The sequence below is a fragment of the Syngnathus typhle genome, linkage group LG20, assembly GCF_033458585.1.
Source record: "Syngnathus typhle isolate RoL2023-S1 ecotype Sweden linkage group LG20, RoL_Styp_1.0, whole genome shotgun sequence".
In the NCBI taxonomy this organism is placed as follows: Eukaryota; Metazoa; Chordata; class Actinopteri; order Syngnathiformes; family Syngnathidae; genus Syngnathus; species Syngnathus typhle.
The window spans coordinates 4,744,434-4,768,290 of record NC_083757.1 but is presented as its reverse complement, the minus strand read 5'-3'; the positions used below and the strand labels follow the sequence as shown (position 1 = coordinate 4,768,290).

The 23,857-nt window shown below is 42.3% G+C and overlaps 2 protein-coding genes across 4 annotated transcripts in view; one reads left to right on the top strand and one right to left on the bottom strand.

The window, feature by feature from the left end:
• The window catches only part of LOC133144224 (tissue alpha-L-fucosidase-like), a 57,549-nt gene that overhangs the window by 22,179 nt on the left and 11,513 nt on the right, over window positions 1-23,857 (bottom strand). The window lies entirely within an intron of this gene.
• The window catches only part of dlgap3 (discs, large (Drosophila) homolog-associated protein 3), a 53,177-nt gene that overhangs the window by 20,521 nt on the left and 8,799 nt on the right, over window positions 1-23,857 (top strand). For 2 of the 3 annotated variants that reach the window (XM_061266741.1, XM_061266739.1), the window contains exons 2-5: window positions 5,687-5,768; window positions 20,755-21,932; window positions 23,242-23,447; window positions 23,748-23,850. In XM_061266741.1, coding sequence (XP_061122725.1) covers window positions 20,829-21,932; window positions 23,242-23,447; window positions 23,748-23,850 — 1,413 coding nt within the window. In that variant the 5' untranslated portion in view covers window positions 5,687-5,768; window positions 20,755-20,828. Of the gene's footprint in view, window positions 1-5,686; window positions 5,769-17,397; window positions 21,933-23,241; window positions 23,448-23,747; window positions 23,851-23,857 lie in introns of those variants that run through there. The other variant, XM_061266740.1, reaches the window with a different exon arrangement.

Here is a 23,857-nt window from a genome sequence, read left to right as displayed (position 1 = left end):
GTCTTGGAAATTGGTCTATGGCAAATGTGAATCCAAACGCACTTGGCATTTATCAAAGTGGTAAAATCTCATTGAAAAGACATATTGGGTTGGGTTTGTTCTTGTGTTTTGTGGACTAAAGTTTTTTTAAAGCAAAACAGCTCTGACAAAGAGAGCACAGTGGTTATTACAGCCCAACTTTAATAAAAGCCAATCTTCTGTGTGTGCATGCAACGAATTAACGCAATGTGATGTTTGTGAGTCTGGATGTGTTTGGTTTGCCCATTTCCTGCATTAAAGGGCACCGGAGCATTTGCTATTCGGCAACAAAAAAGGTGGAGAAAGCACTGAGTACAAACCTCCACCAAGGCTCAACAATAATGCCAGATGATTGCACAGAAGAAAACAATTGGTCCATTTGGGCTAAGAAAAGTAAAGCAAAAAAAATATAAAAATTGTTGCAAATTGGAAGTGTGCTCTTCTGCTCTAATCTTGTTGAGGTGGTGGTCAAAGTGACAATTTGAATCTGGACAAATGAGGAAAATAGTACATTTTCTGTTAAAAAAAAAAAAGACCTAAATGTTTAAAATGTTGCTTAGGTGGAAATATAATTTATATTTGAAGCTTTTTTTTTTTTAAAACATAAATTTCAGTTTATTTATTTTGTTATTTATTTATCTATCTTATTTATTTATTCATTCATTTATTTATTCATTTATTGTTTACATTTTTCCTCACTGTCCCACACCTCAACAAAATGCCATGTAAACATTTTTCTGCCTTCATTCTAATCCCCACAATCCGACAAGTCTCGATGTAACTCACTTAAATCTCACCGACGTGTGACATAAACGTGGAATAATTCCGCTCGTTCCCGTCAATGGATGAGCGGCTGTTTGACGGTGTCCTTTTTTTCCGTTAATGTGTTCTTGAACAGTATCTGACCACAAAAGATGCGCGTTTCTTTTCCACGGTTGAATTTCAAGCTTTTCAATATTGAACTCTATTGCATTAAACCAAGGGAGGGGGGGAGTCTAAAATGTCTGAATCTCTCTGGTGAAACCAAACCGCATTTCACTCACTGTGTCACCTTCAAATCAAGTGGCTTGTGCACTAAAAATAGTAAAAAAAAAAAAAAAAAAACTCCAAATAAGTTAAAAGGCATCTGAATGCTTCTTACTGGTGCAAATCAGGCGGCAATTAAGGTCTCATTTGTTCTCTTTTAAACACGCACTGCAAAGTATTTTCAAAGGGGACTTTGTGGGGGAGAAAATGTGAACGCGCTTCGGTGAATATTGCAGGTGCAAACACAGTCGAGTGGTAAAAAAGGAAATCATGAAGGCTGACTCACTTAAATGAGCAAAAGCAACAGCGAAGGGACAATTTGATATTTATTTCTAGCCCCGGCCTTTCTCCAGCGTGACAGAATTAGCGAGTGGTACTTTAGAAAGGATCTTTTGAAATAAGCAAAGATATATTTTTTTTTTGGACTGCTGTTCGGGAACCAAAGGTTTTGACGTAACCATCACAAGAAGTCTTCTTAATACAAGCCAACGAGTGGTTAACTGGAACACGTAAGCGGGAGCATAGAACTCCCATTCTGGCCTCTGTGTACCTCAGAGTTAATTTTAAGATTCCGTTTATTGTCCTCAAATGTCTAAAAGGTCAAGCGACCTTGAGTGAAAGCCGATGACGTGGTCTTGGATGATCCCTTAACCTTCGCTGGTGCCACATTACCAATAATCTGCCACTAATGGACATCCTCTTCATTACCTTGAGACAGTCTATCGGGAATGATCTCATTGTTTGAACCCGAAACACAATTACACACACACGCATGCACACACGGGGTTAAAAAGAGGATGCATCATTCCGTTTTGTAATCAGTGCTCAGCCAGTATGTTTGTCTAATGATCTGTAATGCATTAGCAAGCAAGGGATTTGGTTTCAGGGGTGAAAGGATCCAGGCATTAAATTATATTCTGGGGATCACACCAGTACGAAGTTTTGAGCGTTTTCTGACACCCACACACGCATGAATCTTTCACAGGTCACACTGCGAGTAATGACAACGCGGATGATTACACGCAACGTGCTCTAGGCGAATCAGTGTGACTTCTGGATTTAACAGCGGTGGCGGACTGAATTCATCATCAGTTTCGTCGTTCTTCAAGTCACCCGCTTGTTAATGGCGACTGACATGGGGCAACATTTTACGCTGTGTGAACTTGTCATGTTGTGCCCTTGTGGGGACACGAATATGTAAAGCGGTCGGTATAATTGCTGGAAAATGCAGATTTGATGAACGAAAGAGAATATAGTTGACTACATCCAATACAGATTTAATAGAATACTTCATTACAGAGATAAACCGCGTTAAGAACTATATAAATATTTTTCAAGTCAAAATGGAAAAACAAAACTGTGAATTCTGCCTGGCAAAAGATCTTGACTGGTGATTGTGACTAGGACATGCTACTTTTCTCCTGTTGAGTTGTTTGACCCTGACTACCGTATTTTCCGGACTATAAGGCGCATCTAAAAAACCTAAAATTTTATCAAAGGCCGACAGTGCGCCTTAGTCCGGTGCGCCTTCTATATGGACCAAATTCCTAAATTTAAACTGGCCCAAAGCATTGTGTCATGAAATCAATCATAAGTGGCCCGCTGAAGACTATGAATCATGAATCAAAAAGACTATGTATCATTATTTTGTGATAATAAAGTAATGTGTTGCGTCTGAAGTTGAAATAAAAAAGATAAAATGGAGAATGATTTGATTCGGATTAAAAATCTGACATGATGCATTAATGGTGCGCTTTATAGTCCAGTGCACCTAATATGAGGACAACGTTTTAAAATGGGCCATTCATTAAAGGTGCGCCTTATAGTCCGGTGCGCCTTATAGTCCGGTGCGCCTTATAGTCCGGAAAATACGGTATATATTATATACATAACCTCGTGATGAAGAAAGAAGGAAGAAGAGTTTTATTTGGCTCTGCTTTTTCTTCTCTAAGGGATATCTATGACTTATGCATGCAGTCCAGTGGCACCTCCTCCTGCAGGCATGCCGTTAGCTAGTCACTTGATTTGTTTACAGTCAGAACACATAGCTAGTACAGTCACTTGATTTGTTTACAGTCAGAACCCATCAGGATAAGAGATTTTTTTAACCAGGTCATGTTAAGGCCAACAGTTGAACATGGAATATCACACACTGAAGGCTGACTCAAAATATTTGTTTTGTGTTAAACAAACACAGAGAACAAGTGCTCCCTGGATGAATAGTCCCTGATCTTAAGATGAGGCACTCATTGTAGGTCAAAATGCCAGAAAGCAGATGCACCATAAAGAGGCTTAGCAAAATTAATTAAGGTGTCAATGCAAAGTAGGTGACACCAGTGGCATAATAATGTTTAGCTTTAGAACGCTCAGTTGCTAAATTCAGTCTTAATATTACGCCACATGGAAACTCTCAATATATTTTTACGCTATATTAATTTAGTCAGATTTTTTTTTTTTTTAAATGCACAGAAACTGCTGAATTCCATAACTTTTTTTTCTCATGTGTTTGAAAATAATAAACATCTCCGAGAAGGGCATAGAGGGATTTAATTCTAATTTGAGGTTGACTTGATAGAGAATATTTGGGAGTGAGGGAAGAAAATCTTCAAAGACATGACTAATGTGCACACAGGCTACAAGTGAAGCAACTCCACCCTGTGTGATAACACATTAATGCGATTAAAATCCCTCTGTACTAGCTTTGATTGATCGGACGTGCAAGTGTTCGCGAGAGTTTCAGCTGTTTTTAGCTCAAATAAATCTTCTGTGTTCCCTTGAAGCCAGATGAATGCTACCTGACTGCAGTGGTTAGATCAAATCAAACCGGTTCTCTGCTGGTCCTGGTATGATCTGGACAGACTGCTCAGCCCTGTGGGGAATCCTTGGCGCATGTCTGGCCCTAATTAATGCCCCTTTGCTACAGCGTCATGTTGGAGTAGGAGATAGAGAGTGAGTCAGTAGAGAAAGAGCCCATTAAATATTGATTTTATTTGTATAAATACCCGCAGCTTTAAGCCCTGCGTGACCCTTCTTGCTGGCTTTGCATCGTTCTGGCTGAAGCAGAGAAAATTGTGTGGATCCACCCGCAATGCGACATCATGCTGACCCCCCCTCCTCCTCCTCCTCTTCCTCAGTCAAACCATCACAAAGGCCAATAGTTGTGACTGTAATTCATACCAATTATTGCCCCATCAGCTAAACGTTGATTGTCCGGGAAGGTACGAGAAGAATAGCTTGGCGCAAGGGGCGAAGTACTGTAGTCTTACTCGGTGATACTCTGGACATGATGACCAAGAGACAGAAAAATAGAGAAGATAATTACTTTCTGCTCTCTCTCTATTTCTCTCCACACTTGGCTGTCTATTCTTCACGTTGGCTGCAGTCCCGTTTAAGCCGTCAGTCATTTTAGCGAATGCCTAAGTCCATGCGAGTTGGCCCTGATGAACTCCACTCATCATGCAGAAGATAACCAAGAATCTATTTACTCCACAATTATATAAAATTGTGGTGTATCGAGTTGTCTTGTATTACTGGGAATACCGTGCACTTTATAGGGTGCAAGGATTTGCGCCTCCACGTTTGTTAACGTTGATCTTTTTAATTCATTTATGACTATGCACCTTCCCCAGTGCCTTTGTAACGCAAATGTTTCAGTCTGCAAGGGCAAACGTGACAGGATTAAAAAACAATTTTGAATAACATACGCCGTCGATTGTCATGGAAACGTCACGTCACGATATTCAGAATTTTTTGTTTCCAGGAATGTTCCAGGAATGTTGGAAATATGCAACAAGATGATTTGTGTGCTAGCCAAGCTGATCGGTGTCCATTTGGTTGGCTATGTCACAGTTGACCTATATAAGATGAAAGCAGCTGGATCAGTGGCCTGCAGGGACCGCAAAGGAGTTGTGTTCTAATTATCTCTGCAGCTAGCTAGCAACACATCACTCAATCTCTCACATGGCTACACACACAAACTCCGGCGAATCAATGGAAAGCATCTGCCGCGGTCCCGCACGGCCGACATGACGCCTATCAAAGTCCATTTCAATATCACACGTTCAACCTTTTGACCTCACCGGGGCACTGCGTTGATTCTTCCCGATGCAAGCTAACCACAAGGAGATCACCAATAATTTATTGGGAATTGAGTCATCTTTTTTAACCGGTTATGGTGTGTGTGTGTGTGTATATGGGCCCTTGTTGCCATGGAGATGCAAGCCCTCACTTTCCAAAAGGGCGTGTGTCAGAAGCATAGAGATGAAAAAAAGCCCAGAGAACTCAAGGCGGCTGCTTATACCAAGACAGCTACAGTATCTCACAAAAGTGCGCACCCCCCCCTTACCTTTCATTTGAAACATCCCATGATTATTATGAAAGAATGTTCGCACCATCATTTGCTCTGATCATCCATTCTTTTTATGACTCCTGGAATGTGCTACAAGTGAAGCCAAGGCAGTAAAGGAAAAGGGGGCGGAGCTTTTTCAGGTATCACCAGGGACCCATTTACAGGTCAGACTACAAGGGGAAGTGTGCATTTACCATTACAGCGAGCGAGAGATGCTCTGTCGGCACGTATCGGCTTATGTGTAGCTTCTCTGAACTGTCTTATTTTTTTCCCCCTCTCTCTCTTTTTTTACAGCAGTGGGACTGTGAGTGAATCATAAAGCTGGCTGATCCTTCCCCCCCAAAAACATGGAGCGCCATTTCTCGATGAGATTGTGGTAAGTAGCCTATATGCACACGCACACCGGCGTTCAAGTGTCATTCCCGTTGCTTGTCGTCACCTAGCACGTATAAATCCCTCTTCTGCCTACCGCGTCCTTGAAATTCATCCTCTGGAGGAGTGCGCGAGCGAGCCCGATGGGACCTCTCATGGATTAACCCGCCGTGAGTGAAGTAGCTCGAAGAAAGTGCACGAAAAATTCACGCTGCTCAGCTTTTAGCGTCTTTGGTGTGAAGCAGAGTTGTTACCCTCTTGCCGTTTTCTGCTCTACAACTGGCCGTATGTCGGTTTCTCCGGGTCAGCGGTCACATAAGCGTTATTCTTGAACGGCCACAGTTGATGGAGAATAGAGAGAAGCATGTCTGACAAGTTGGAGCTGGCACGATAGTAAATTGAAAAATAGCAGGCGGGGCCGACTGGCCTGAGGTTGTACCGCTATTCTTAGCCATAAGTCTACTCAGTTTTTTTTTTCTTTTCTCCCTACCCATCACTGCTCCAGAGCCTCACAACATGGAAATCTGGTGCCTGGAAGCACAATGCATCCATCAGCTCGTGTGTAATATAATTCTTTCGTTTGGGTTCACCACTGATTCAATCGTACAACCTTTATTTTCATCGTGGATTATATTTGGAAATTGACTGGACGCAAATACAGCAATGATTTAAATTTTTGTGTTGCCGTGTCAATCTAATCTACCCAAGGCCTTCAGAATTCCTAGTGGAGGCCAATGTGACTATATTAACAATGGGACAGTTTCTTCAAAAAATCGGATTTTGATGACGTCAGCATTTTTACAACCTCTGACAGGCTTGCTCAGGGCTAAACTTCAGTTTCTGGGATTTGTTTTACTTTTTTATTTGCTCTACCATCTGGTATTTGAATGCTCAAAATTAGTCTTGAATAATCTTACAACAACTAAAACCATGAAACTCTGGTGACTTTAATGTAAGAAGCATCTGTGGCTATTTTTTTTGCCTGATTTCTGGGAGGAATTTGAACTATGCATTAGAAGCATCTCATTGTTGAAGACAACAATTTTGATGAAGTCAGCCTGCAGGAATAAAACTTATCAGTTGTGTTTTCTCCTTTGTTCAGTGCAGCTTATCAGTTGTAGATAAGAGAATTGGTCTGGAAATTGTTTTCTCTGCTACCGCCATCCTGCATGTGTTTATTTTCAACTCCACACAGTATCAATGCTGTTTAAATTAAAAATAACGTTTTGGTTCAAGTCGGGTTTTTAAGGGTGAAAATGTGCCGCATTTACTTTCGGGCTACTTGTATAAACAATGAATCTATCTTTGTCAAATGCTGTGGTGCTTTTTTTTTTTTTGCACTGCGGCAGATACAGTAAAGAGATAGCAAAAAGGCCAGTGTGATAAATGTGTTTGGGATTCTCAAAACCCTCATCCGATATTACATTTTTGCTATGTGCCTGCAAAAAGTTTATAAACAGAAATGGTTTGCACCTATACTCGGAAAACGTTTCAAAGCCTTCCCTTCTTCGCTCGCCACTTTCTACCAATATATCTGTTTGTCCAAACATTCAGCACTGTCAAAGACAGAGCGTATTGATTTTTTGTTTGGAAGTGAGAGAGGAGACACAGTCCAGGCAGAGTAGAAAACGGCAAAAAAACGAACTCTCCAGGAGACATCGAAGAATCAATGTCTCGCTGGGTACTTTAGTTGGAGAGGATACATCCTAACCTCCTCGCAGTTAGCAGTAGCCAAATGAAAAATAACGACTCATCACGATATAAAATCCGCTCTTCGGCTTTGCAATCAAAACTAATTTTCTGTAAACACCAGTCATACCTCTCTCCGCTTGTCCATCTTTTCGCTGTAATTCATTCTCACGGCCCTCTCTTGCGACGTTACGATGATTTATGGATATGTTTTATCGGCGTCGAAGCGACCGCTCGTCTTTTCTGAACTACTCCGGTCTCACGGCATCGAGCGGGCGCGTAACAAAACGAAGGGCGGGCGGGCGGTAGGGGGGTGGTTTGATCGTCTCGGCCTTCATGTGCTTTAATCAAAGCCATCCATCACGTGCGGATAATTAGACAGCGGCATAGATCTCTCGGCCACGTCCCATCACTTACATGTGCGCACCTGCATGGACACTTACTATCCTTTCTGTACAGATGGAGACGGAGAAGCAATGAAAAAAGACAAGTCACAGTCGCCATAGTGACACCATCCAGTTATAGCCGGTCTGTCACTCCGGCCAATTAAGCGCCGGATTAACAATGCTGATCTGAGAGCTTTGCTTACTTAGAATCACTGCGGCAAATAGCAAATATAAGCCGAGCCTTATTAGAAATGCCTGGTTCCCCCCGGTTTATTTGCTTAGGTTTTTTTTTTTTTAATTTATACTCTCAAATCACCTTTCCCCATTGAATTGAATGGAAATGCCACTAATCCAACCTTTCTCAGTCATCATAATGCCTGTACAGGCAGATGGTTTTATTTTGCTCTTGAATTGGATATTGGTAGTAAGATGCGAGATGTGTGTGTACACTACAAGTTGATGCTTCTGCTGACTAAGACCGCTTGTCCTTACTCTCACACACTCTGTGATTGATCACGAGCCAGCGGTGAGGACGCGGCATGACTCTGTTCTAGGGAAGGTGAAAACTCCCCCCCCCATCTTTGATTTGTCATTCCCGCAACACCATTTCGCGCACAATCACACGCAACGGGCGCCTGAAAACAAGAAAATCACATCCCACCCTCTCGATGTGTCGTAATCGCCTTATCGCTTTTTCCGCTCGCAGTTTTCCTGGCCGCGTTTCATTCCCGCTTGCGACTCAGTCGGTGCAGGTAATGAGACGGTTTGAGTCTAATACACATGGGCTCGGAACAAAAAGATGGTGAAATACAAAAGGTGTTGTTGTGAAACTTGAAAGGTGGGGGAAGACGGACTGTGAGCGTGTGTGTGCATGCTGCTTACGGGATCATGTTCATTTGACAGTGTGTGTGTCTGTGTGTGCATGTGTGTGTGCTCTGCGTCCAGGGGGAATTGAGGGCAGTTGGAAATTGTGCTAGCCTCTTGCTCCCTGCCATTCACAGCTGAAATAACATGTCCTTGACACACGACCACACAGATATCTTGATGGATGGAATTTTTAACATCCAAAGTGTGTTCGCCAAACTCTTCAATCTCCTATTATAGCAAATGTGATTTCATTGCCTGGATATTTCTCCTCTGTATCAACATATAATTGCATTTTTAGTAAGGAATATTTACTGTATTTTCCGGACTATAAGGCGCAACTAAAAACCTAAAATTTTCTCAAAAGCCGACAGTGCGCCTTATAGTCCGGTGCGCCTTATATATGGACCAAATTCCTAAATTTAAACTGGCCCGAAGCATTGTGTCATGAAATCAATCATAAGTGGCTTGCTGAAGACTAGGAATCATGAATCAAAAAGACTATGGATCATTATTTTGTGATTATAAAGTAATATTTTGTATCTGAAGTTGAAATAAAAAAGATAAAATGGAGAATGATTTGATTTGCGTTAAAAATATGACATGATGCATTAATGGTGCGCCTTATATATGGACAAAATTTTAAAATGGGCTATTCATTGAAGGTACGCCTTATAGTCAGTCGGGTGGGCCTTATAGTCCGGAAAATACGGTAATCATATTAAAACTAAGTAGCGGGAAACAATACATATTCAAGCGTGGTAGTGGTTTGAGAGTACGAGCAATGATGTCAGCAAACCTCTAGAGACACTGAGCATGAATACGCACTCAGGCGATCAATTATTAATGATGTTTTCTCACTGGGAAATAACACACTGGCTCACCGAATGACATAGTAGCTGTGACTGTGATGTAATGGCCAGGCACTATGTGAATTGGCCTAAAGCCATATTGATGGTATGGTTGCCATGGTGAGCATGAAGTGGAAAGCAGAATGATGCAAAGCATCTTCCCTGGGTTAAAAGTAGTCGATTTTAATATTTTCTCGGAGTGTGCAACTGCCTGACAGAAATGTGATGTGTTTTTTTTTTGAAGAAAAGATCATTTTGTCATATCGCAACTAACACATCACCCAGTGAGCAATATTGCAAAAATTATCATACAAATTAGTTTCTCTGGAGATGAGGCTTCAAGCTTCTTGAATTGTCAATGTTGCTGAGAGCAACTAAGAAGCTTTCACACACATAGTTTAGCCCGTCTGCCCTCTTGTTTTTAACGGCGCCACATATTAATGCCAATACAAAACAAATCGCTCAAGTTGACTTGCTTGTCAATCGTATCTCAAAGCAGTTTTTCAAAAATGTAAAACCAAAACACTACCAATTAAAAAGTTTATTTTTAAATAATATTTTTAATATATAGAATAATACCTATATTTTATATTATATATTTATATTTATATTATATATATATATATTTATCATATATTACATATATAATATATATTTATATAATTATAAAATAATAATTATATATATATATATAATTTATATATATATATATAATTGTTTATATATATTTTTTGTTTATATTTATATATATATATATATATATATATATATATATATATATATATATATATATATATATATATATATATATATATATATATATATATATATATATATATATATAAACATATATGTTTTTTAAATATTATTTTTAAAAAAATGTTTTATTTTAAATAATATTCGAAAAACTGAAATAATTTCAAAGTGAGCTGCCTGCCTTCAATGCCACCTCTGTTCTCACGTATTTTACATTTTCCCCCTCCTTTTCACTCGCAAACTTCTCTTCATATCCTCATTCCACCCCTCTTCAGTTCTTATCTCCATTCCCCCGACTGTTCTGAGACACTCCAAAGCTCTTCTTCCCTCATTAACTCTCTTTCATGTGGCTGCAGTTGACAATAACTGGTTTGGAGACAGTAGACAATGGGATCAATGGGATACAAGGATTATCCCTGGCTCATACCCGACGTTACCGCCACACCCGCTCTGCATTCCGCCCGCCATTTCTTGTCTCCGTCGCTCCCTCCGAGGGTTAGCGTTTGTCCTTTCTTTCCCAAATCTTTTGTTTCATAATTAATTCCGGGTTCTTATTTTAACCTCCATTATTCATTAACTTCCACTTGAGACTGGCGAAAAATCTTTTCTCACGGAGCTAAGAGACGACCTGTGAATTCGGTAATCCTATCAGGACGGCATACCTGGTTCTGCAAAGTGGCGGTGACGTTTGATTAAAGGGCTTGACAAATGTGATGTCAGCTCTTGAGGAAATCAAACTGTGAAGTGCTCAAAGACGAAGGCAGTAGACGGACGATGAGGATATGGACAAGCCTTTTATTTCCCTTGAGATAAGTCATTTATTCTATTTTTTAAAATGCATCCTCACTTAAATTTGTTCCTTCTTTATCCACCAAAAATCTCCTTCAAGAAGGCGACAAGCAAGCAAAACTTCCAGTCACCCAATTTCACCTCATATAGAAAACGACAGATTTTTTTTTCTTCCTCTCACTGTTATCCAATCTCCTTGTTTTCCCCTCATCGGTTTCGCCATCTGCTTTCCGCTCATTTCATTTTTGTCCCGAAGTCAGTCCCTTCGCAGTTCCGGCTCAGCCCGCCCTTTCTCTGTCATCTCAACCCTCTAGATAGGACTCTCGGGTTTCGGTTCCAGCACTGTAATTCACTACCAAGTTCACGTCGAGGGAAGGAAACTGTGTGTCGATACAGTTCGGAGGTCATCTGATAAATTGTGCACTCGATCTTTTCATCAAAAAACAAACCTCGGACCATTCCCACATTTTTCCATCACATCCACCTGATCCTCCCTATCAAAGTCCCCAAGCTTCCTTCTCCCCACAGTATGAATAATAGAAGCATCCCATATGTGGTCGCCTGGAAAACTAGAGCACCAACTGTGGGCCTGAGGAAGCTCTCGGTAGGACGAGGGCTGCCCCAGGGGCCTCCGGGTCGTCGTGGGCACGGGCTATGCAGACTGCGGCGCGGCAGAATATTTATTGTATATTTTGCATCCTGTCTGTTTATAAGATCATCCAGCCATTCATTTTTCAAACTGCTTGTAGCTGGAGTCAATCCCATCTGATTTGGAGTGAATGAATAGAGCAAGAACCGGACAACCATTCGCAATCTATTTTCCTCCTGCAATTAAAAGCCATCGTTCTGTAGAGGATTAAAATCTGCCCTGATTTATTATATGCCTAATTTGGCATTAATGTGCATTTCATTATTCAGTAGGCCAAGTAGTAGCATGTGTATTTCAAAATCAAAGAGATTGTGACATAATTCTATTCTTCAAATTTAGCACTCTGAATTAATGGCGATGGCTGAGCAAGGTTTGCCTGCCTCTTCGAATCATTCTAGTGTGCTACGATCATAAAAAATGCAGAATACATCAAATGAATGTTTCTCGAACTGCTCCTGGAACAGAAAGGAGGGGAAATAACGGTTGCTAGGCCGGTGAGTCAATTTCAATCATTCAGATCTCAGCTACATGTATCAATAATAATCCCGTGAAGGTTTCCAATTAAGTAAGCTTCTCAAAGTCATTCAATCTCTTCTTGGCTTTCTTTTCTATTGATTTCAAAGTCTATGATTTCTTTGCCGTCCGTTTTCCGACGTGCCAGAATACCGTCACGGTGCCGGACCTTTCCCTTCGTTAGCGCCAAGGTTGCAGGCGAGCTGTTTTGTTTGTAGAGATGTGCTCGGCAATTCAATTTCACAGCTTCATCTCACAAGAGAGCCCGGATGGGCAACCGGATCGAGCTGGACAGTAATTGAAAGGCACTGAGGCTCATCCGGTCTCTTCTCTTTGTGTGCTTCTCGTAGTCATAGGAGCATTTCTGTTGGCACTCTAATTATTGTTGTTAAACGCTACCATTGGTCACCTATTGTTAGCCGGGGAATATGCCTGCCAGAAAATTAACTTGGATTTGTTTTTGGGTCAAACCATTTTGGTTAGCCCTAGATAAAACGTTTTGGAAAAAAAACAGGCAGCATTTCGTATCTGTATTTCTCGATATGACTCTTTCAGTAGTGAGCTCGCTTTAGTTTGGCGGCATTACCATTAATCTCATCTTTTATCTATGAATTGTAACTAGGTCTGAATGAGTGTTTTGACAGTGACAGTAACATGAGTGGGATTACTCTCTGCATTATTCCGAGGGAATTGTAGATTATGCGCCATCTGCGGCCATACCCGGCGGACCTGTCAAAATTGATCCACAACCCTTGGCCTTTTCCGTACCAGCAGCGTTTCGCAGCCATTCTGTCATATTTGCGTGCCAATGTGTTGCTTTGGATAAACAGACAGACTTTCGACTTTCCCTGGTCTCAGGCCAGATTACCTCATCATCATACGAGAGAGTCAAAGGTCTCTGTCGAAACAGCTAATTCTCATCGTAAAGACCGATGAGAACGCCTCTCGGGTTTGCAAGTTCCGTCGAAGTGCATCTGAGTAAACTCTCTCCACCACCTCCATAATCACCTTCGGTTATCACATTGAATCACCGTTTTACTGTCTTGCCACAGCTGGCTGAAAAGATACGGCCGTTAAAAGTTAGCGTCGATGCGATGAGCCCAAATGGTTCCGCTTTAACGGCGCCCTTGGAGTCGATTGAGGTCGCACGCTCGCAGATGCTTACGTTCATATTGCGATTGTCGAGTAAAAAAAAAAAAACATATTAAGACCAATGTAAGTGCTCGCTGTACAAGGTCAGGCGGCAATTTGAACCGATTGTAGTTAATTAGATGATGAGAAGTGTGTCATGACAAGCTGCTTAGTCTGATTCGAGAGATCAGCTTCCTATGACAAGCAGAACTTAGCGGGGGTTTGCCAAGCTGTGAACATTCCGGGCCGGTTTATTTCTGATATCGCAAAAACGCTGAACTGTGGTGAAAAGATTTATTCCACAAAACACAGAACCTTCCCGAAGATGAGTCACCGAGTCTTTCAGATCTATTGTTTCTCAAGACGTATTTGATTATAGCACCACTTAAGGCAACCAACAGTGAAATTAAGGGAAATTCAGCATGCCATGACCTCATTGATGCAAATTGCCATGAGCTGCTGCTGCTGCACAATATTTGCATATTCCAGTTTCACATCAATTATTGACAGGGATACCGTAAAGTGCAGAGCTGCAAAAGCGTTTTTTTGGGGGGGGAATATAAGCAGTCCGCACATCTTACACAAGAGCCATTGTGATGTTTGTAAAATGGCAAGCCGTATGTTTCCAGTTTGTTGACAAAGATTGGCCTATTGAATTGGGATGTGAATCCTTCAGTCCATTTTGCTCGTCTTACATAAGCCTGCTTTGCCCAACAAACTGAAAACAAAAACGACACGAGTGTGTTGGTTGTTCCGGCCGGCATGCAAGGACAATTAAATGACAAACAAGAGCCGCCATCGACATTTTAAGCCTATCTTTGGTACTGTCTTTATATTTTGAAAGGGAGGGCTTAGTCGGACCTCTGCGTTAATGCTTTCCAAGCGTCTCACTCATCTTTTTACCACAGAAAGCTTTTCAGTCACACGCAATTCACCAGACACCCAAAGTGCCTCAAAAACTTTTGCAAAGATTGTCCCTGTGTGTCTGTTCTTCTTTGATTGCGGATATTTCTCCGAGGGCTCGGTTGTCTGCAGTGAATGGTGACGGACATCCTCCCTAGCTGACTGACACAAGTTTGAGCTCACACACACATACAGCTTGCTTGTGTGGCATAAAAATAATAATAAGTCCCATAGCACACAGCAGCAGATCTCGCACGGAGATAAAAAAAAAAAAAAATGTTGATGAAAGGAGAGCGTGATAAAAATAGAAGTGCACTCTTTGTCATCCACTTTGGCAATTTTTTTCGGTTGGAAACACGCTAATCTGCTTCTATTGTTTGCCATTACCACAAGGGAGACCGGTAATCAAGTGTCAGAGTGTTTCCATGAGCTCTCTTCTTATTAACACTCATTTGCATTTTCCCTCCATTCTGCTACATCCTTAATCTGTATGTTGTACACACCCCCGCCAAATATATTGCTGGAATAGTTTTTCAGTCTTCGGCATGAATGATTTTGAGAGACAACTCGTATGCATATATTGAAGTCGTCTCCCGCTACGAAAGGAAAATAATATACGCCAATTTATAGTATCTGCAACCAATTTTATTATTTGAACCAGAATGAGCATCATTGTAGTTCGAAATCGGATTTTGTGTGACGGCAAGTGAAGACCTCTCAGCGACAAAGGGGCAACGAGTTGGAGTGTATACGTTTCAACAATGACATGATAAATGAGAGCTTGTAGCAGCAGCGATTAATTAAGTCTTCATTATCTCCTGTTTCCCCCCTTTCGCTTCTCATCCATACTCCGTTCTACGCTCAGTTTTTCCTGCTTAGATTGCATCCATTTTTGTACTTCATAATGGAAACCGGCACAATAGCGACCCACCCCCCCCCCCTCCCATGCACACTTTCCATCCTCAGCAATACTTATTCTTTTGTCTGAGGTTTCCAGTGATTGTCTCCTGAATGTCACCAGCTAGTTTTTTTTTTTTTTTTATCTCGTCTTCCTCATTTTCTGCAAGCAATTCTCATTGATTGTGAACGTTGGTTGGAATGAATGAGGAGACCTTTTCTTTTATTCCGCAACTGACTTTTTGGTGTGTCGTATGAAGGTGTATCAACTAAAGCACCAATGTGTTCATTTCAAAACGTCCTTGTGCATTGTGGTTTTTGCAGAACCTGGGATGATTCATTTATTTGAGCTGGAGTGCTGGAATGCGACATTATATGTACTCTGACTACTCCAGTGGGTCGTATCTGTTGCAGAAATTACCTCCGGTTAATTCTATTTAGATGATATTAGTCTAATAGAGGAACAGAAGATTGTGTGCAGTGCACTGTGTCGAGTATGAATTGAGCAAATATAATTGTACAATCCATAAGGCGCATCGCTGAAACCTTTGGCTGAGCAAGGAGTCTGTGCTTTACAATTATTATAATTCAATTCCACGTTCTCATCTTTAACAAAATACGCTAAGAGGCGTTAATGACAAAAGCACCGGTTGCTTGACCTCGACGTACATAAACTCAAATTTATTCATAGATATATTTGTCGCTAGGTAGCAACCAGAATCAAAGAACCTCCACGAGTATTTTGCATTTCAAGCTCTCTTCGGTAAAGACACCCACATTTATTTTGCTACTCTACAGACTTTGTCATTCCCCCGAGAACACAATTTTAATGTCACTGATCCCAATGGACAGCGATCTTGTCATCTCTCACCCATATAAAATGCATGCAAATGCATTGTAGTGGTAGTAACCTAGTTCACTAAGTAACCTAGCAACAGCAGAATCAGCTTGTTTTACGTGCACGTCCATGTGGATGCATGCAGTCGGTGACCATATGCAGCATTTGGAAAGGCGTGCTGGAAATGTCTGACTTCAATTAGAGCAATCAGTAACAGCGCTATGAGCGGCTCAGCTTGCAAGCAAAGTGTGATGAAAGCTTTCAGCGAGCTACGTCTACCTTCATCTGTCTTTGATTATCTGTCAGGAGAGCTTGTAATACAACACAACATTAGACCAGAGAGAAGGTGTGGGCTTTTTTTGCAAGAGGCAGAGGGAAGCAACGGTGGATCGAGACCAAAAAGTGAAAGAGAGTTGAAGAGTTCATTTGCTCTTCATGAGAAATGGATGCAAGTCAAAAAAATGATCATGATAAAAATAGATACATGTGTTGGTACTGTAGTTTTTGGGATTGTAAGGCACACTTAAGGGCTTTTCATTTTTAATTTAATTTAATTTAATGTGCAGAAATGCATCGTATAACCCGGTGCACCTTTTAACCAGATGCGTCTTATTTTTAAAAATGTCCAAAAAATAGACTTGTTCATTGAGACTATCCGAAAAATATTTTGCACTGTGAATCATTAATCTAGTTTTGGTCAAGATGAAATGTTTAGGGATTACAAATGATGAAAGATGAAGTAGGAGGAGTTCTCAATGAAAAGGAGCTAAGTGAGAAGCCAAATGAGACGAGAGGCGGGAGCACCTCAAAAAAAGGGAGAGACGATTAAGACAAAGTGAGATACGAGAGTGGGAGTAATAGCCAAATAAGCTCGGGTGGTCCAAGCAGCGAATGCACTCTCGCACAAGACGCGGGCGTCCACCTCTAATGAGTTGAAACTCCAAATAAGCCAGTTATGCTCTTCACTTATTACCTTTCATCTCCTGTTACACGGCCATCTCGTGTCCTCAACAACGTCCCCTCGTGTTATCGAGGCGGAGAGCGAGAATGTAAGCCAATTACGAGCAAACAGCGCCGTCTAAGTGGCGTTGGTATTTTCTTTCTCATTAAGTCACAGTCAGTCGCGCTCGAAGGCGTTTTCTGCGCGGTAAACAGTTTGATGATCATGAAAGGGCGCATATTTTGATATATGGTGAATTTCATTCGAATAATGGTGGTCGTTTTTCTCGCATTGTGATTGGACATCCTTGAGGGATGTGGAACAACTGTTATCTCCAAGACGGGCTCATTTATGATCATTCATGTCTCAAAGAATGTATTGTGAAGCATAAAAACAGGTGGAATAGATTTAGAAGGATACAAATATGTCTTTATGAAAATTTGTTCTGCTATATATAGAGGACAAATCGTCAAAGCAACGCCTCCTATCTTGCCTTTCAAGGCACCACTGTATCTATTCAAGCACCTCGATCGATATCAAGTGACTCCTTGAATTTCTCGATGGCAAGAAAAACGACACTTGCTTGAATGTGTGCTCTAGAATTGATGAAAATGTGTCGAATTGGAAGTGGAAAATCAGGGAAGATGGAAAAAAAAGCAGAGCAAGACTTGGAGGAGAGTAAGACAGAAGGAAATAGCCTCAAGGCTCACTTCCATTTTTCAGAATATTTTCCTCATCTCTGTTTCCCTCGGTTCAAAAATGAATACGGCACTATGGAGGTTGGATTACTCGAAAGGTATTCTGTGCATTTTATGAGACAGTAAAATCCAAGTTCGGTTCATACTTGTTTAGAAATTCATGGTGGATCAATTTCATTTGACAAGAAAAATGCTTTGCATTTGAAGTTCTCTCAGTCTTTTGTTCCACATAAAAAAAAATACTTAAAGGTAAAATTCAGTTGTCAGCTCTTGGGAAATATTTTTCATGTCCACTGCATTGGGTAGAATGGCTGGAAAGCCCAAGGAGCCGACACGTGACCATCTGCAGTGCCGTCATTTCACTTCTACCATTTCTCCCTTTGAAAGTCCCCAACTACAAAGTCTTCATCTAAAATAGATATGAAAGCATTTATCCGCCTTGCAGGTGCTTTGCATTTTTTAAAAGCCAAAGACATGACTTCCGTTCCTGTCTTCACATTTCTCCACTTTACTCTCTTGTCGACCTTTTCCTCTGTATGGACAGAAATGACAAGCTTCTCCTCACTTTCCAAATGTTTCCCATTATCTTCACGTCAACCCGGATCTGTGTGTGTGTGTGTTCGTATGAGAGAAAAATTACATCGCGTTCATTCATTAGCCATCTTTCCCAGAATTCCATTTCATACCTCAAAAAAATGCAGAGACAGGTGAGACAATTCTATTTTAGATCTGCCACGCTTTTCATAATGGCCATGCGGAGATACGATCTACAGTCTCCTATACGCTCCCCTTCCAAGCTAATGAAAAACCCTTTGGCTGCAATTATTTAAAACGCACTCTCAAATATATCGACATATGATATGAGCATGGAAGCTCACGGTCCATTGTGAGGTCCAACTAAGCTCAACAATGCTCTCTGGCATGCAGCATGAGCCATTTTAATGAAGGCCTGGCTTGCGACTATCCGCTATTGTCTTCTTTAAAAAATAAATGAATAAATGAACAACAGTACAACAATAAAACAAATTAGCTTCGGGCCATTTCGAGTAAAAGTATAGTTATGGTGAGCTAGCGCCCGCATGCTATTCAGGTTATAGTCTGCCTCTATGTCCGCTTGAATAGTCTGACAACCCCGCTTAGATCATTCAACAATTTCCACCCAGTCCTTCACTCGCAGCAATTAGGCCTTCAGTATCTTTCCCAAGGATACGTCGACGGGTCCTCAAGGTTTCCGCCTGACACTTTCAGAGTGACCACTACTCACTAGAGGGTGGAAGAAATAAATAGGGTAGTCAAGGTCTTGAAGTTATAGTACCGTACATCAGTGATGTGAAGCACCCCTTGACCTGAAGATAGCAAAGAGAGGGCAGATTCAGCTGTTAGCAAAGTGGGTCAGAGGAGCTGGCATGATGGCATGAATATTTAATAATAAGAGCTCCAGAGTAAAGCCTCCGCAACAGTCAGGTTGATGTTAAGCAGTGTTAAACATCAGCGGCATGTCAGCGTGTTGTTGACTCCCAACAGTAGATGTTACTTTAAATACAAGGCGAGGACCAATAAAGCTGCATCGTGGATGGATTGGACATGCATCCACGGCGTTCTTCTTCCTTAGAGCACTTCGGCTCGAGTTAGTACATGCCAAGACTGGGTAAGATGTTGGTAGTATGCTGCAAGCAATCGGACATATATTCCTCAAAGTAGACGATTGTCGATATTGAGGGAGCTTGATGCCAGATCAAGTTGTCCAGAATGCAATCAAGCATTTGGGCAAATGGGCATATAAATGAGAGAAGTGTGGAGTGGGCGATCAAGGATGAATGGAAGTAGGTCAGTAGGAAAGACAAAGGAACAGGTACCATGTGGCGAGAAAGAAATGATGGGAATCGCAGCTTTGTCTTCACCGTTTTGTGTTTCGCAATGATTGGCAGTTTGTTATAAAGCCACAGACTTCTTGACGAACACAACATGGTTTAATTTACTTCTTCAGGCAGAACGGCACTGCGCACTTGTCATCTAATCATAGAGGAACATCCGCAAATAAGGCACAGTGCCAATTAGAACTCGAAAAAGTATTTTTGGTCTGGTCCATCTGCTTTTCTCCATTGAGCTGAATACAAACAGGTCAGTCGCTATCTCTCTCTCTCCACGTTTAAATGAGGATTAACCTTCTTAGTGACACCTCTCATTTAGCAAATCAAGACCACCGGGCCCCACTCTATACTGGATGATTATCTCTCGCGTGTGCACGAGTATGAGTCTCACGCTGCTGAACCAATTTAACTCTAACCACTCTTGAAAATGATGCAAGTGTGCGCGAGTTAGGGAGGACAGTGGTAAATAGAAAGGTGATTATATCAAGTCCAGTCAATAAAATCTATTGGATTCCATTTGGAATTTAATCACTGTTTGTTGAGCATTTCATGACCACTGCTGGGAAACCTCCAAACTTGAACGCAATCATTCGACTTCGAAGCAATGAAAGAATTTTTCCTCACAGCATCCACTGATGCGGAAAAAAGTTGAGTCATGTTGTAGCCGCAGCTTGTTTACATTTATTGATTTCACTTCCTGCAGTTTTGTTTTTCCAACATGATAGCCCAGTTAATTGCAAGGACAGTAAAATGAAGCCTATAACAGACTGAAGAGGGGAAAAAAAATGATGGGAAGTAAAACAGATCCGCATTTGTCGCCTCAGCAGGGTGCAGCTGATCAATAAACATGCTGTTTGCCTCTGCTGTAAATCATGTAGGTGTAAATGTGTCAAGACCCCCGGTGGGCACGGAGGGAGAAATGAGGCAGACAACGCTGGAGTGCAGTGCTGATGAATATAACAATAAAGAAAAGAGGAAGGACGTAAGAATGGGAAGGTGCTGAGGCAGAGAGCAAAGAAGAAAAACTTGATTCATCAGCCTGGCAGCCATTGAGATAAATGAGAAGAAGAACTGCCTATGGTTGCTTGGTGGAGTCTTTTGGATGGATGATCACCATGCGCAATGCATTTGTTTATTTTTCTGGAACGTAATTTCCCACCCAACTAACATTTTTTTTCTGTTTCATACTTGACTATTGTCTTTGTGTGCCTGCAGGTGAGACTTTAGCAGCCCTGTCACGCCCACAGCGCCCCCTTTCTGCCCGGACGGCCCACCACGCCCCGGTGCATATGAAAGGGTACCATGTCAGCCGTAGCTTGTCCCAGCATTCCTCTGGTGGTGGCGGAGGAGGCTCCTGTCACTGTCCGCCTGAGGACTGCGATGGCCCAGGGAGAGACTATTATCACGGGCATAACGACGGCCACTACTACCCACCAGGGGGTCCGGCTGAGGCTTTGGCGCTGGAGAGACACCATTCCCACTCCCATTCCCATTCTCACAGCCACTCAGGTGGGGGTACCTTCCCTCGCTCGCACCCCAGCCAGCATCCGCCTCTGCAGTCGTTTGAGTCGTGTGAGGAATGCTTGTCGTCGGGTCATGGAGCTAAGATGCACCGCATCCCTCCGAACCTCGTGGATCAGTTTGATAAGCAGGTACCATTCCACCCCGATGGCTTCCACACACTTCAGTATCAGCGGTCCACTAGCGGAGGTGCCGAACAGCGCAGTGAGAGTCCCTCACGTATCCGCCACCTGGTAAACTCGGTGCAACGTCTCTTTGCCAAGTCCCATTCCTTGGAGGCCCCTTCCAAACGGGAATACAATGGCACAAGAGGAGGCGGGGACTATCGAGGTGAGAGAGGAGGGGGTCACAGGAGTGGAGGGGAAGACAGTGGGGGTCAGTACTCCGGCCACCAGTCTCGGTCCGCTCGGAGGAACAAGTCTCGAGAACGCAGTAAGAGCGGGGACTCTCGGCACGAGTCAGGCAGACGACACCGCAGCCGGACAGCCGGTTGGTGGAGCTCCGATGACAACCTGGATTCCGACAGCAGCTTCCTGGTGAGTGGCGGCAGGAGAGGTTACCCCAGCGGGCACGAGAGCCTGGATGCAGCCATTCAGGAGCTCACCATGAAGCGGCCCAAGGAGCGAGGCGATGGGCAAGGCCCTGCGGAATGCATGGCATGTACCACCATTGCGCTGGCCGGAAGCGATGGAGGTGGACACCACGGTCACACAGGTCACCCTGGTCACTCCTTAAAAAGGAGCACGTGGTCTGCCATGACAGTCAGTCAAGCCAGGGAGGTATACCCTTCTCGGGGCGGAGGTGGAGGCTATGACAAAGCTCTGGTGCCAATTGAAAACAAACTGAAGGAGAGGACTCTGCATTATCTACAGGTGAGCGTATGGAACTGTGAATGAGGCGAAATATTTTTAGGAATATGAGCTGATTCATTATGTAAAAACAGTGATATATGTTTTGATTGTCAATTCTGGTAATTCAGTCAAATACACATTCCAAAACGTTTGCCTCCTGCCTTTAACAATGCCCTAAGTTCCTCTATTCTTATCTGGATCTGGCAATAAGGAATGACAAAAACGACATTATATAAAGAAAGAGCGACACAAAGACGAATATAAAGTGTCAGGTACATTGATGGAGGGAAATATACGAGTGCCGAGATAAGAATCAAAACTGAGGGGAAGAGATAGAGTGATGGCTGCTACTGGGACATAACGGAATAAAGAGAAGAGCATGATGAGAAAATGGAAGCGATAGTGAAAGACCAGAGGGGGTTGGCAGACTAGACCCCCAAACATATTTGAACGGAACACTTTAAAAATAGACACTCAGGGGTAGGCCAAAGCTACAGCGCTGAATTGTATGTGTACCTTTTATTGTTTATCATTTTTTTTGTGTGTCTTGTTATTGTCCTCTGCGTTTGTTTTCTCATCAGATTCTCATCCGTCTTCTCCACCTGTTATTCATCCTTTCTGTTCTTTGTTTCTCACTTTCTCCTCTTTCATCACCTCGTACGTCTGTCCGGGCATGAGCCACCTCCTTCTGTCTTGTCTCTCTACATTTGTGTCCGTCTTTCGCTCTGCTTGGCTACCTGCCTTTCTTTGTTGCAGTCAGCTTGCGACTGATGCTTCCTCTTTTTTTTTTTTTTCTTTCTCGCGCGTCAAGTGTTTATCCAGCTGTCAGAGTTTCTCTCTTTCTGTAAGTCGCTGTGTCGCAGTCTCTCTTGGTCGCTTTCTCTCTCTTTCGCTTGGGTACATGTGCCGCTTGATCACAAAGGAATTTAGTGGGATGTCATAAAATCCAAAGAGGTACTCAGGTAATCAGTTGACGTGCTACTCGTTTCATTTTCCTTCAGGAATCGTGATGTTCCCAACATGGTATGATGATAAACTCTGATTACATTTTCTACTAAATTCTCTTGAGATCACGTTGGCATGCATGTTTTTGTGCAGTCATACTTGTGGTGGATATTTTTTGAACTGCATGTCTACTACATGTTGAGTTTTTTTAACCACAATAACAGAGGCAATACTGTTAATTACTCGTGTGACCTTTGTTTAACTTATAAAAAGACCGCCTTGCTCAGTGTCAACAAGCTTGTACTCTACTCACAAGGTACAATTGTATTTTCAGAGCCTTTGTAGCGCTATTATTGATTTTCAAGTGAATGTCATTGCATCTCAGGTTCCTTCAGAAGACTGGGGGGGAGGATACAGCGGCACAGACAGTGGAGGTGAGATTCCGTGTCGCCGCATGCGCAGTGGAAGTTATATCAAGGCCATGGGCGATGATGACAGCGGCGATTCAGACAGCAGCCCGAAAGCTTCGCCCAAGTCCACCCTGATCGCTCAGAGGGATGCCTTCAGACGATCCATCAGCATGGATCAAAGGTCAAACTCGGCATACGAGCGCTGTTTAGCATAATACCGACACAGCACATTTACGCTGCAATCTGTTTAGTCGCCTTGCTGTTTGTTTTTGCTGCTCTGTTGTTGCTGAACTCAGTCTGCCATTTGTCTGTGACATTTAATGGGTCTGTCGTGTTTCGATAACGTTGAGGATCATCACGATAATAGGCTGAGGATTTTGTCAGCAAGATTCCGTAATAAATCCAAAGATTATATTGCATAAACTATCTCCATGTCCTCTAATTCTGGAATGACTCACGAGTCGGCTGTGTTTGACTTTAGGTATTCATGTAAGCAGTGTACGGACTCCTATCCGAACAGTCGGACGACACCCAAGTCCCATGCGCGCTCACGTAGTTACACTCGCTCGCTGACCAGCTCGCAGGTAACAG